General features: G+C 34.3%; 1 protein-coding gene across 2 annotated transcripts in view; it reads left to right on the plus strand.

The window, feature by feature from the left end:
* The window catches only part of LOC108977037 (putative fatty acyl-CoA reductase CG8303), a 42,907-nt gene that overhangs the window by 25,453 nt on the left and 2,113 nt on the right, over window positions 1–15,341 (plus strand). For both annotated transcript variants that reach the window (XM_018946532.1, XM_018946531.1), the window contains 4 exons: window positions 8,993–9,387; window positions 13,614–14,118; window positions 14,295–14,736; window positions 14,802–15,059. In XM_018946532.1, coding sequence (XP_018802077.1) covers window positions 9,121–9,387; window positions 13,614–14,118; window positions 14,295–14,736; window positions 14,802–15,059 — 1,472 coding nt within the window. In that variant the 5' untranslated portion in view covers window positions 8,993–9,120. The remainder of the gene's footprint in view (window positions 1–8,992; window positions 9,388–13,613; window positions 14,119–14,294; window positions 14,737–14,801; window positions 15,060–15,341) is intronic.

The following is a 15,341-nucleotide window of genomic DNA, read 5'->3' on the forward strand; positions in this document are numbered from 1 at the left end:
CGTGACTACAAACATGGATTCTGTTATACAAGTAATTTTGGTCATAGCTATTTATATAAGCAGAGATATAAAATTTCATTGTAAATCATATTATTATTATGCTCTACAACTAATAGAGAAACTAAATAATAGGAACGAAGCTTCTATCAAAATAAGAATACGCACAATTTATTACTAACTAAATAAAGCTTTAAGTTTGTTTTTGGCCACATTTGCAAACGTTTTGACGTCAGTTACCAAACTCATACGGTCTATTAACGGCAGACGCACCTAAAATCAAAATCAGAATTTACATAAATGTGCGCATGGGCAACGATTCATTGACAATGCGTTGTGACCATGTGAATGCCTTAAAAATAGGCGAACTGGGAGTAGACAATAACACAAAGAATGAAGTGAAAAGGCAGTATAAAAATTAGCAAAAATAATGAAAATATCAAAAAATAATAAAATTTTTTATAAAAATGCGCAAAAACCTAATAAAATAAATAATGTGAAAAATTTTAATTCTATGGGTTATATATTTGATTTTTCAAAATATATATTGTATTAAAATATATATATTTTTTCAAAGCTGAAAATACGGAAGTTTATTTAAAATAGTCGCATATTAAATAAGGTGTTCCACAAAAAACCAAAAAAAACAACAAACAAATATTTTTTTTTAAAAACAACAAATAAATATGTAGTAGTCATATAAAAGTTAAGCATATGCTCGTCACATATACCTACCTGCCCAAATTTAGAAAGTTTGCACTTCACACGTGCTCCGAGGTAATAAAAAATAACAATAATATAGATATGTAAATAAACAAAAAGTTTAATAATGAAATTATAAATGAGCACCTAAGTAGCTAGAGGGTTAAACATGTTTTGTGTACGAGCAAAACAAAACAAAAACAAAGAAGTTTTGAAATTGTGTTTTTATAAAGAGGGTTATTTGTAAAGTTTTTACCATTATTCTTTTTGTTGTCATTCCTATTGCATAAAAAAATGTAACTAATACTAATACTTCTTTCTAGTCTTCTTCTACTTTACAAGTCTAGACTCATGAATTTTAGGTAATTTTATTATTCATAATAAAGTGGAGGTCTAAAAAAATTGTCATACCTAAGAATTCAACCCTCCTAGCAATTTGAAAACTAAAAGAAATAATATTAATCTATATTAGCAAAATGCCTGGAACTATTTGGAATTTTTTAAATAATTTTTAAAGAAATGACAACCTGAAAAAAACATGTTTGACAACATTTTTTTTACCGTTACTACATCTAAAGATGTGGCTAGCTCCAGACGTATAGAAGCCTATAAAGAATATTCTCTAAAAATTACCTAACCAGTTGGCCACAAGCCATGATATCATGGGTGATAAAAGACCCCTATTTAAAACTACTCTGACAAGGTTACGGATACTAAATTCTTGAAAGATAAGTGTTGCTAAACTCCTTCTGTATTCAGCCACACATTACAGAAGGAGTTTAGCAAAATTCATAGCACAAAGATTTGAAAAGAATTCAGCATCAAAGTCATCCCCAATTCAGAAATCACAGTGAAAATTGGCCCAGATGAAATATCGAGTCATAAACTACGGGATTTTGTTCCATATGATTCAATTCAACGTTTCAAATGTGAACTTAACCAGAAGGTTTTGCTAAGACTTTCAGCTAATGCATTGCATCGAGGGTTCACCAAAATACTGGAGCCGAGAAAAAGAAGATGAGTGATAAGCAAAATGTTAGATTTTCCACAGTTCATAAGATCTCCTCAAAAACCTAAATCATCGATGTTGACCTGCTCTATAGTTACAAAGACTAACGCTGTTTCGAAGACTAACATACACTTAGACTGTTATGTAGAGTCATTAGTGATGCCAAACTAAAACTCATATACTAGTTGTATTTGTAGTTGGATATTAGTTATCTAGCGGCGAAACTGCTCTGAACCTATCATAAATCTACTTAGCTGTTTTATTTCATTTTCCACTATTTCACATGAATGTCGAAAAGTATAGAATCAGACAAAGTGTTGGGATGATCTCTTCTTCCAAACATCATAGAATCATTGAAAAGTGGCCCTTGCTGAGGGTGAAGAGTTCCGTGGACCTTTTCCGATTTAATCTTTACCAAAAGAACCTTTCGACTGTACAGCAGTAAAGAACAAAATTCAAAAAAGGGATTATGAAATGAGAGCAGAAAGCACGTTTAGTTTATTGCGGCTTTTTTGAGGAGTAAGAGAAGTTGCTTAAAAATAAATTTGTTTCTGTTTCACAAGACTTCATTTATGTACAGTTTTTCCAAAACTTTTTATGAAAGGTTTCCAAGAGCTTTCTAAAGCGCTTTCACAAAGTTTTTATGTTTTTAAAAACATGTTTTTACATCAAAAATGTGATAATTGTCGTATCGACAAACTTATATTCTCTTCACACAAAACTACTGTTTTCCAAAGCTTCAGTAACCACCAAAATATTTATATCTCTGAAAATAGTTCGAATTTTGGAAAATTATCCAGTAGACATAATATTATTGAAAAACTAAACTTTAAAAATATAACAAGAAAGAGTTTTTGGTATTTCTATCTTCTTTAAAAAAAAAAACAAAAAAAAATTAATATGTTTCATTTTTTGCGGGTGAGGTGGTGAAAACATCTTCCGCGCCGTCACAGTAGCGGTATGTGCCACTTCCGGAACACTAAAATCCCTCTAAAGAACTAGATGTCAGTGAATTGATATAACTTCTCATCATAGCTCACAACTGAACAACTGATATAATGAGTGATAGTGATGATACGGCGAGTCAGAGATGATACCAACGAAAAACTGTTTTGACAAACGTGACTCAAAAAAGTCGCGCAACAAAAACTAGTTCTATAAAATTTTCTACCCTCAATTTGCGTCTTAAAATTTTCTAAAATAATTTTTATATTTTAATATATATATTTTTTTTATTCATTTATTTATTACTATTTAGTTTTTCTTTTCAAATAAAGATACACCAACGTTACGTGACTACAAACATGGATTCTGTTATACAAGTAATTTTGGTCATAGCTATTTATATAAGCAGAGATATAAAATTTCATTGTAAATCATATTATTATTATGCTCTACAACTAATAGAGAAACTAAATAATAGGAACGAAGCTTCTATCAAAATAAGAATACGCACAATTTATTACTAACTAAATAAAGCTTTAAGTTTGTTTTTGGCCACATTTGCAAACGTTTTGACGTCAGTTACCAAACTCATACGGTCTATTAACGGCAGACGCACCTAAAATCAAAATCAGAATTTACATAAATGTGCGCATGGGCAACGATTCATTGACAATGCGTTGTGACCATGTGAATGCCTTAAAAATAGGCGAACTGGGAGTAGACAATAACACAAAGAATGAAGTGAAAAGGCAGTATAAAAATTAGCAAAAATAATGAAAATATCAAAAAATAATAAAATTTTTTATAAAAATGCGCAAAAACCTAATAAAATAAATAATGTGAAAAATTTTAATTCTATGGGTTATATATTTGATTTTTCAAAATATATATTGTATTAAAATATATATATTTTTTTGCGCCTAATGTCGCTTAAGCTTTTAAATATTGTAACACATTGTTGGCACAAATAATATTAGAGTAACACTACAATTTAGTCAAGTAAACCTTAAAACAGGTTTTTTCCTCAAAAGCCCTTCAAATTTGCCATTCATTGTTCATACAAAGCAGTTCATTGTTCTGTAAACAGCCAGTACAAAAACACATTCCCCACATTTTCTATAACAAATATTTGTCAATATTGACTTATCAGTCATTTTTTCGTTACTTTGCCGTTAGTTTTGAAGGCATGCACACAATTTTATGCGTGTTCAATACAAAAAGTATAGGCAATAGACGACGACACTTTGCACCAGGCAGCTGACAACAAAAGACTCACGCAACGAACTTGCTGTTGAATTTGTGGGCTCGCGCGTTTAACGCGTGGGATAATTGGCGAAGCATAAGGCAATGTATTTGAAGTGGTGAAAACATACATACATACATACATACATATATAAAACTATAGCTGAATAGAAGAAGGTGTTAAAGTTGTGGAATTTTAAATGAATCTTTAGGCTTTTTAGAGCATTAAGTTGACGTTTTGAGTGCGCAGATAATTTGGTGCTTATTATTATTATTTTTTTTTAATTTTTCACCTTTAAGAGAAAGGTGTCATAAAATGTTTAGTGAGTTTCAGTTCTACTTATATGACCTGTGGTTTTGTTAATGTAGTATATACAAGATAAAAGTTGTGGAATTGGGGTGGTTTGGGGTTGTCAAAGTAAACAATTCGACCTTTTGATGATTTCTAAATGCAATTTATTTCTTTTTTTATTTAAATTTTTTTTTTTTGCATTTTTTTCGGAAGCAAGGTGTTTCGAGAATTTCTTTTCAATGTTTATTTCGTGAAGAGTGCTGTTCCTTTTAAAGCTAACATCAATTTTTGTTGAAGGCTATACAAAGTTTATACTCTTCTCATCCTAAAAGATGACTACTACTCTTGGGTTTAGCAACTATACTCCATCTGGTATCACAAAAGGTCTAAAACCGATCCATGTGTGGCTTATTGGCTCATCATGTGTCTGCATGTTAAGCCTAAAATTAAAGTGGTGCAAGATTTTTCAGATTTTCGAAATTAGTGAAACGAACATACATCTGGTATAAATGTAAGCGACAAATTGATTAAAGAGTCTAGCACCGCTGACATAAAATATTTTTTTTACTAATCCTCCGATAACTGATTTTCCACACTTGCAAAATGGGCCTATCGAACATAGAACTGGTATAACTGTAAGCAGGAAATTGATTAAGGAGACTAGCCCATCTGACATTAGAGAACATTTTTTTCTATAAAGCCGTAAACCTAAGATTAGAGTGATATTTCATTCAACGACTCTTGTAAAATGCCGATTCGAATACAAAACTGGTATAAATGCAATACACGTACTGGCATAAGCAGCTAAACATTTTTAAAAACAAATTACATCACTTAAAGGGTTCTCCACATAACTCATTGAATGAAGTTGAACTTTCAAAATGACCCTATCGAACATGCAACTGGTATAAATTGGTATAAATGTAAGCGAGAAATTTATTAAAGTGTCTAGCCCTTCTCTGGGATTAAAAAATATTTTTTTGTTAAGCCACAAGCCTTATATTAGAGTGATATTTCATTCGACTAGCCTCGATGGCAAAACGAACACAAAACTGGTATAAATACAATACATATACTGCCAAAAGCAATTAAAGACGCTTGAGAAAGAACTATATCACTTAAAGGGTGCTCAGCATAATTCCTTGAATCAAATTTAATAATATAACTTTGTTGTGTATTTTTTGACAAAAGATGAGCGGCTCAAGTAAAGTGCTCAGAGAAATGACGAAACGCGAACTGTTTGTTTGCACAGCATTATGGAAAAAAATTTAAAATTTTGTTAGTGAGCTTAATCCGCGTAATAAAGCACGTTCGTTGCCACTCTGGTCAATTTTTTATATGACCCATCTCAAGGTCTTCTTATTCCAGTACTCTTTTGCCAATTCATACTTAAAATTAATGCAAATATTTAATTTTTATAGTTCTATCACTGAATTATAAATTGAGATTTAATAAATTGGGTGTGTCTTTTGAAAAAGCGCATATCTTACTTTTCTGACTAATATTATGATTACAATCTCTGAAGAATAATCAAATTCGGCACTACAAAGTTAATCAAAGACACACACCATTTAATTAGTGTGCACACCCCTTTATTTACAAACTTACAAATCTAAATATATGTATATACATATATATAAAGATATGCATATTATATATGCTAATATATATATGCTAATATATATATATATATTTTTTTTCATTTAAATATTTTTATTTTGGCTGCTGCTAGTTGCTTACCTCCAAAAGCAAGCCTGTATTTTTAAGCATTGTGAAAAACGGTATTTTTCATCGGCCAGTTCCGGTAAAGCTGACACACCACTTCAATATTATTTGGCGACTCTATATACATATTTATGCTTGAGCTAATGTGTTTTTGTGATTTGATTGTAATGGCATTTGATCGTAATCGATTCAGGCACACGCAGCTTCATTTGAAATAAATCAAATTGACCTTGACACAAATACTAATACAACGTGCCTACAAATAAAAGAAATAAAAAATATAGGAAGTAAACAGATATCAAGATAAGTGTTGTTTTATGCAGACTTCGAAGATACTAAACCATGAATCAGAAAACTCATTCATTGGACGAATTTAGTTGGAATGCGCGGTAAAGCAAGCCTCTGCACCGTTAATGCTGACCAAAAGGTCTTGTGACACATAAAACACAAATTTTGGTTGAAAAACTCCAGCTGTATACAGAAAAAAAATTGAAAGACGCGTCAGCTCGCGGCTTCTGCAGACAGAAGGGCGCTCTGCGTATTTAGTAGCTATACATATTAGATGAAAGCGGCTAAAGCTGGTATGAGACACTCGAAATGTGTACGGAAATGCATTGAAACTAGATAACAGACACATTTTTTTTTTTTTGTAATTCAAAGGAATTCTTACAATTAAGCCGTCAAAATGAAGGTTTTTGAATTTTATTAAATATTTAGAAGCGTTGCCACCTAAAAAACTAGTATTTTTACAATGTGGATAGGAAATCATCTTTATGGATATTTGTATGTAATAAATATAATATTTTTGTCGCAGATAAATTTTTGCAGTGTTGCCACCTTTTTCAGTAATATATAATTCAATAGAATTAACAACAGAAGAGAATTCTTGGAATAAGATTGAAATTTTTTTAACAAGCTTATAGCTAAAACTATTTTTTGTTAAAGGTTGCCATCTGTTTTAAAATGGTAAACTAATAAATTTGACAAATGTTATGAATGCCATCTGTATAAAAAGTTTAATATAATCGCTTTAAAACATGTCACACATTTTGAATATGCAACTACAGTGGCTTCAGAGATATTGTTACATAAGCTAATATTTGTAAAGGGTTGCCACAAATTTCAAAAAAAATAATTCAATTCAATTTTAAAGAAAAAAATACTATGTATTATATCATAGTATATTACAGATTAAATTATAGTTTCGGAAATATTGTTACCTAAGCTAATACATATAAAGGGTTGCCACAAATTTAAAAAAAATAATTCAATTCAATTTTAAAGAAAAAAATACTATGTATTATATCATAGTATATTAGAGATTAAATTATAATTTCAGAAATATTGTTACATTAGCTAATATTTGAGAAGAGTTGCCACATATTTCAAAGAAATAATTTAATATAATTTAAAACGAGGGAAATAGTATTATGTAGTATAGTATGGATGTGAAACTGTCATTATTTGAGCAGGGTTGCCACCTGTGTATCATATAAATATTTTTTTAAAACTATTTTTTTTTATGAATGAATGAATACAATTATCTTCGCTATAAATATCTTACACTGCCTATCTATCTCTCGCTTCTGCGGATTGACTATGCAAAAAAATAGGCTATAAGAGGATTTCTGCAGTAAATTTCTAGCCGACAAGTGTTCTTTTGCGATCTAACAATCTAGTAGAGTTGTGTCATGAAAATCATAAAAATTAAGTAAAAATTCTATGCCTAAACAATATATTTAAATATTGATGTTCTTGTAGTTTTCCATTATACTACAATATCCTGCTTAGTGATTTTATAAGACACTTACCTAAAAGGTTACAATTTTTCACATAAAGAAACCTTTCAAAAAACAACCTCCAATATTTAAATTAATATAAAATTTAGTTAGTTCTATGGACATTATACCACCAATTATATATTTATCTTAGTATTTGAAAATATTCGATTATCTTCCATGCGTCTTTTCTCACTTGACCTACAACGATTTGTTCTAAAGAAACAAAGTAACACAAATTCAAGTCAAATTCAAAATTAATTCTTATTAAAAACCTTGACAGTGTACTGCTACATTGATATATGTACATACATACATATATATGTACATACATATATCAATAACTCGTATTTCGATAACTCGGCACTTAACGGTAGCAACGATATAACCACAACGCGCCAGACTCGCTCTTAGAAAAAATAATAAAATACTTTTCTTGAAGAACAAAATTAAAGAAATCTGAAAATTGGTATAATTAATGAACAAGACAAACAACAACAACAAGATTAACACTTCAATCTTGTCTAAGGAAACAGCGTAAAAAGGTGTGTATGTTTTTATGTTCGTACCCTCGCGCTACTACGCACGCAGCAAGGCCAGGGTTGGGTGCAAGCGCATGCGCACAAGGCCATATCAACGTCAACAAGTTGCCGCCGTGATAAGTCAAAGACCTAGACGTGTTGCTTAAGCTGTGACAGTGCTTGTGAATGTGTCGCTTTCGGTCCACACAACGGTCAAGTGCATTAAGTGGTGATTTTCAATTTTTATACACTCAACACAAAATATATGAGGTTTGCCACGAAGTTTGTAACACCCAGTAGGAAACGTCGGAGGCTCCATAAACTATATCGTCACCTAAAATGCGAAACAGTGGCTCATTAAAAAAAATCGAAAAGCGCTATCAGAAATAATAACAAATATATAAGTGTATGATAACCAATATATAACCGTTTTATAGCCAAAACTCAAAGTTTGTTTCACTATGAGTTGTTTCTATTAGATCGTTTTACCTTCGCCTGTAAACTTTTGAAAAGTTGCTCATTAGTCGGAACTGCCGATATCGGACCTCTACAGATTATAGCTTGTATATAAAGATTTCTCTTTTGAAGAGTTAAACTTCTAGAAATCTATCACGGATTGTTACCTAAGATCTCCGTAGATGGTATAGCTGTCATACACACTTATCTATCAAAATCGAAAATCTAAATCGGATTTGTTATATTACTAAAATATTGTTCTCAATTTTTATACTTAATCTTCAATTACTTACGCACCTACAACTCTCTCTCTCTCTCTTTTCAGCCCGCACGTGTTGTCATCGATTGACCGTTACAACAGTATCACCTTTACATTCATTCACCTTTACTCTACTTAGTCCCGCCACTTTGTAATCATTCACATTGGCGCCGCCGACAAATCTCAATTATACGATGGCTGTCATCAGTGATCATGGCAGCAGTACCGAGGAGTTGGCGCTCAAAGAACAAAATGAGAAGAATCTGAAGAATATCGGCACAGTGCCAGAGTTCTTTGCGCATAAAAATATTTTTCTCACTGGCGGTACGGGCTTTCTGGGCACAGTGCTGATAGAAGAACTCCTAGATACACATCCCGACATTGGTACCATCTATGTCCTGGTTAGAGGAAAACGCAATTTCGATCCCAATGAGCGCATAAGTCGTTTGCTGCAGAAGCCGGTAAGTGAAAAGAGTAGTGATATTAAAAAAAAAAAGTAGATTAACTACAGCTTGTACAAGAACCGAAGCTGTTCGACCTTCCCAACCAACGTCGCTTCGCTCTTGAAAAGTACCAAGAATATTCATCGTTTTCGAACCAAATTTTTTTAAGCGACAAGGGTCATTTCTGGCTCAATAGGTGTGTAAAAAAGCATTTGGGACGAAGAGCAAACTAAAAAGAATCAAGAGCCGCCATTTCATTCCGAAAAAACAACGGATTGGTGTAATTTGTGGGCCGGTGGAATCATCGATTAATATTTCTTCAAAAATTATGCTGGTGAGAAAGTAAACGTCATGATAATCGACTATTTGATGCCTGAAATTAGATCTCGTGAGCTCGGCAACATCTGGTTTCAACAAGACGGCGGCAGTTGAAAAATATCGCAAGAATCAATGAATTTATTGAAAGAACACTTCGGTGAGCAGATAATTTCATGTTTTGGGCCGTCTTTTGAGAACCAAGATCGTGCGATATCACACCGTTAGACTTTTTTCTGAGTGGTATGGAAAATCTAAAGTCTATCTTGCATCAAGTCAGGCCTTGAAGCAAAACATCACGCTTGTCATTCGCCAGTTATCAGTCGAAATGCTCAAACGAGTCATCAAAAATTGAACTCAACGGAGGATAATAAACATACCCCGTTAAACTTGAAGTTTTTCTGTAGGAAACATCGAAATAGATCACACTCTAAACATGTTCATCTTGTCAGCAGATTTATAGCTACAATTTCAACAGTTGGCAACTCGTACCTCTATAAGACTTGGGCATGAGATTAAAACCTACTTAGACACATTTATGTTCAAGTATTTCATATTGAAAGAATCTATGCCCCAATCAGGTGTTCGTTTTCTTTGATAGGAAGTACTATTACTCATAAATAATCTGGGTCCAAATCTAATAAAATATATTATAAATATAATAAAAATTAATTACCAGAAATTAGCCAATAGAAACGAACTTATTATAGCCCTGTCAACAACTTACATAATTCCCTTTAAATATACTATATAAGTCATATATGCACTCAAGCATTATAAGCTTCACTTAATTACAATACAATCTCCAAAAGGTATAAAGAAAACCACAACGCATCAGCACCCAGCCATAACCGCCTACCAAACCGCATACGAAGGCGGGCAGCGAGTGACATTCAGCGAACTGCGACATCTGTCAAAATAGACGGATGTGCGCAAATGCGTTGACAGTTATGAAAAAATATAATTGAGGAAGTGAAAAGAAAATGTTGAAAGATGAAATTTTCAAAATAATAACCACAATATGAAAAGCGACTGGAGCAGATGTCACGATACATCCGCTTGACAAGCAAAAGCGACACAGAAAAGTGATTTAAAAAATTGTGTTTTTTTCATTTTTTTTTATTTATTTTTCTGAGTTCCTGTTTTTTTTTTTTCTTTTTTTTCTTCTTCTTAGTTTCTGCTTTTTTCTTCATTGACCCGCGCCCACACGTACAAAGTCAGTGACCGTTGCCCGCTAGTGTGTTTGCATGTGACGCATGCGCAACGCATCACACGCTCTGAAAATACAAAACAGCCGCAGACAATGAAAAAGCGGTTGGGAAAATATGCTAAATACATTTGTAGTGAAATAATTGCGCACTTAATGACACTTGAAGTGCGATTTAAGTCGTGCATTAATGCGACTACATGCCTCTTAAGCTATAGCCGTATAGCGGCTGTGCTACGCTTACTGTTTTTTATGTCATTTTGCATCTCTTCGCAGGCATTTGCACTTATAGTTGTAATAAATTTCAATGTAAATGCATAATAAATTCAAAATACGCAGTTTGCAAGTCATTAAAACGACTGATTAAATAAGAGCCCTTGCCACCTGTTGGTTAAGACAAGAAAAAATGTGTAAAATTAAAATTAATTATGAAAAAACGTGCGTAAAAAAGTATAGTTGGAGACATATTGAAGGGAAAGAATCATTAACTGAATAGAAAAATATTGTAAAGTTCCAAGAAGATCGGACTTTTCGAGCCAAATTTCGTTAGGAAAGAGGCTCATTTCTGGCTCAATGGGTATGTAGACAAGCAGAATTGCCGCATTTGGGACGAAGAGCAATCTAAAGAGATTCAAGAGCTGCCATTTCACCCAGAAAAAACAACAATTTGGTGTAAATTTGGTGTGAAATTATACCGATGAGAACGTAGTCATCAATGGCGGACGTTACTGCGCTACATTAACCGACTATTTGATGCCTTCAATTGAAACTCGTGAACACGGCGGTATTTGGTTTCAACAAGAAGGCGCCACTTCTCACACTTCGCATCAATCAATGTATTTATTGAGAGAACATTTCGGTGAGCAGATAATTTCGTGGTTTGGGCCAGTCGATTGGCAGCTAAGATCGTGTGTTGTTACGCAGTTAGACTTTTTCCTGTGGGGATGCGTAAAGTCTAAAATCTATGCGAATAATTCCGCCTCGATGCCAACAAATGTTCTTTCGAATGGTAATAAACATTACCCATTAAATTTTAAGTTTCTGTGTGTTTTTTGTGGAACCTGGAAATATATTACCCTTTAGAAGCTATACGTTTTGTAAGATACCTGATGTATTCTCAATATAACGGCAACTTCAAAAGCTAAACGAGTTTATTACTACCCAAAAATTTTACAAGATGTCAATTCCTACTCGCCTCTGTATGGGGTAGAACACTATCAAACTCTGTCAAATATCTCGAAGTTATGTTAGAAAAAAACCTAAGCTGGAGAGAACACATTGATAGCAGGACTTTTAAAGCTCTTGGAATCTGGAACTCTGGAACTCTAGAACTTTTGCAGATGAGTCGTTACTGTAGAGTTAGGTTTCTGACCCCACATAGTCTATTAGTTCTACACATGCGTCATTTGTCTCATACTAACATGCGGAGCGGAGGATAGCATTATCGAAAAAGTGCCGCACTATCACTAGAACATATGCAACGGTCCCGCTGGCTGAGTATTACGGGCGCTATGGTTATCCAAGATCTTCGGCCAATTCATATTCACTAAAATTAAGTATACAATACTTATGGCCATCCGGATTTTTATCAGAATTTTAGGTCATTGGAGTCAGATTCGGAGTCACTATGGATATGGTAAATTGACAATGTGAACGTGAAAGGATATCCATGAGGAATTAACCACCACGTTTTCATTCTCCAGTACAGAAGCATGGAACAATCAAAATGGATCAAAGAGGGAGATAGGAGCAGGACCGCGTTTCTTTTGTAGTAAAATGAATTAGCCCAATGAAGGCACAAGCTAGCTTAGACCATTCAGATCCTTTAAGTGGAACAGCTCAGGTGTCGGAACACAGCTCATACCACAAAATTACTTTAGAGTAGCGTTTATGATGGACAGACCAACATGCTTCTACTTTTAGGCAAAAAGAAACCTAGTAATATACCCTTAAGATCCGACCTTATCAAATATGGAAAATTGGTTTCGACGGAATGCGTGGAGGATAATAAGATGCTGGAACATTATCTATGCGAATGCCCTGCCTTCAGCCAGATGAGTTTCGATATATTGCACTGCTTTCAATGCTCTACTTTAAGAGATGTAGGGCAACAGGAGTTGGAAGAAATTTGCTATTTTACCAAATTCTTTGAGTTGCTGGACAAGGGTAAATTTTGTTACCACCCGGGAGCACAATGGGTGTAATGATAATCTAAGTGCGGCCGCATGCGGGGTGACGCTTTCGTGCTTTCTTTATTAGCCAACCAAGATGCCTCATCTGATAAACTGAACAGCCTTATTATAATTCCGACAGAATCTCGAAGGTCTTGAACATCTTTTGTAAGTGAAGATGGTAAAAAAAAGAACTGAAATGCTCCTTCTTAATGACTGGCCTTCTAGTTTTGCTTGAAAAAAGTGCCAGGGGTTTAGATACATTCTACTCTATGTAAAAAATTGCAAAGGCAAAAAACTCCATCTTCGATCTTCGCTATTTAATTTCTGGGTATTCTCGAGCAGATTAAAGGCGACAAGAAACTAAGCCCCTCCCACAAACCTTAATTATCTAAAACGCTACTGAATTTTTGATCTTTAGTTCGATGTTGGACTTGCCTGATTATATTGAGGATAATGCTGATCCATTTTTAATAATCTTATAACAAAACTTTTAAATATTTACTATTAATTTAATTATTACTAATTTTTTTCATTTCTTCCAAACACAGATCTTCCAGAAGTTCAATCAGAAGTCACTCGCTAAAGTCGTGCCCGTTGTTGGTGAGCTGAGTGAAGTGAATTTCGGGTTCAACGAGACAGTACTAAACGAACTCATCGATAAAGTGAATGTGATCTATCACAGTGCCGCCACAATCAAGTTCAGTTCTCCACTGCGTACGGCTATTAAGACCAATTTAACCGGCACAATGCGCACAATTGAATTGGCAAAGAAATTGAAAAATCTCTCCGCCTACATTTATCTCTCCACCGCGTTTTGCAATAGCAACAACCGCGGCTTAATTGTTGAAGAAGTCTACAAATCACAATTCGATCCATATGATATGATGAAAATGGCTGAGGATGATGCTAAATGGGAAGATTTCACAGATGAGAAATGTAAGGAGATCATACGAGATCATCCCAATACATACACATTCACAAAGAATCTATCGGAGAATTTACTAATGGCGGAGATGTCCGGATTGCCAGCGGCAATTGTGCGGCCATCGATTGGTGAGTGTGAAAACATGTATAATTTTTATTCCCAAATGTTTGTATTTACAATACCGTGGAGTTCTACATGTTTTGCTCTATAAGATTAAGAGTGGTTGAGTGAAAACTATCAATCTTTGAGCTTTAACTTATAATTAAATGACAATTTCCCACCTTCATCTTACTCATTCACACAGTGTACGGCACCTGGGAACACCCAATGAAAGGCTGGGTCGGCAATGCAAATTCTGGTCATCTCGGCTATTTGGCCGGTTTCGTAAAGGGCATCTTTCGCACCATGTGCGGTCGTGCCGCCTCTGTCATCGATATTATACCATGCGATTTTGTGATCAATTCTTCGCTAGTTATGGGCTGGTATGTGGGTACACATCCATTGGAAAAACCCGAAGTGATACATTGTACATCGGGCGAAGTGAATCCGCTAACATTGATCGAATTATGTAATATTATGAATGAGAGCGTCAAACGGCATCCGCCCAATAATTTCGTTTGGAAGCCAAGTACAAAATTGCGTAATGGTTGGCGTTATAAACTCTTCTTTTACCTCTTCCACATTCTGCCCGCGCTCGCTTATACCATACCAGAGAAATTATTCGGTATTGGCATGCCACAGCACACGTGAGTCTTCACTTTCGTTGATTTTAACCGAAATGTAAAATTTTAAATCATTTCTTTTTCAACAGCGCCTACGAATATATGCGCGTCTTCCACAAGGGCACCAAAGCGTTCGACTATTTCCTCGACAAAGATTTTCGCTATTCATTAAAGAATGCTTTGCGCATAATGACGGTGATGCATGAGAGCGACAAGAAACGTTATAACTTCGATTCTAGCACGTGTGACTGGTCCGAGTTCATAGATCGCTGTTTGATCGGTGTGCGACGTTTCTACTTTAAGGAGGCCGCAGAGACCACCAAATGGCATCGCATGTATTGGAGAGTGTGAGTATACAATTTTCGCTTTGAAGAGTGTATAAAGAGTTGGCGCCATTTATGATGCTTTCCTAGTGATTCTTACTCAGTTTGAAGGCACGAGCTGTTTTGCTCGTCGATCCAAGATGGATCTCTTTTAGACATCATAGAACGCAGGACCGTTGTGGTACCTATAAACTGTTCACAACTGGAACATTGGTTAGTGATTCTTACTCAGTTTGACGGCACGAGCTGTTTTGCTCGTCGATCCAAGATGGATCTCTTTTAGACAGCAAGAACGCAGGACCGTTG

The sequence above is a fragment of the Bactrocera latifrons genome, unplaced genomic scaffold, assembly GCF_001853355.1.
Source record: "Bactrocera latifrons isolate USDA-ARS-PBARC rearing strain unplaced genomic scaffold, ASM185335v1 scaffold_83, whole genome shotgun sequence".
Taxonomy (NCBI): Eukaryota; Metazoa; Arthropoda; class Insecta; order Diptera; family Tephritidae; genus Bactrocera; species Bactrocera latifrons.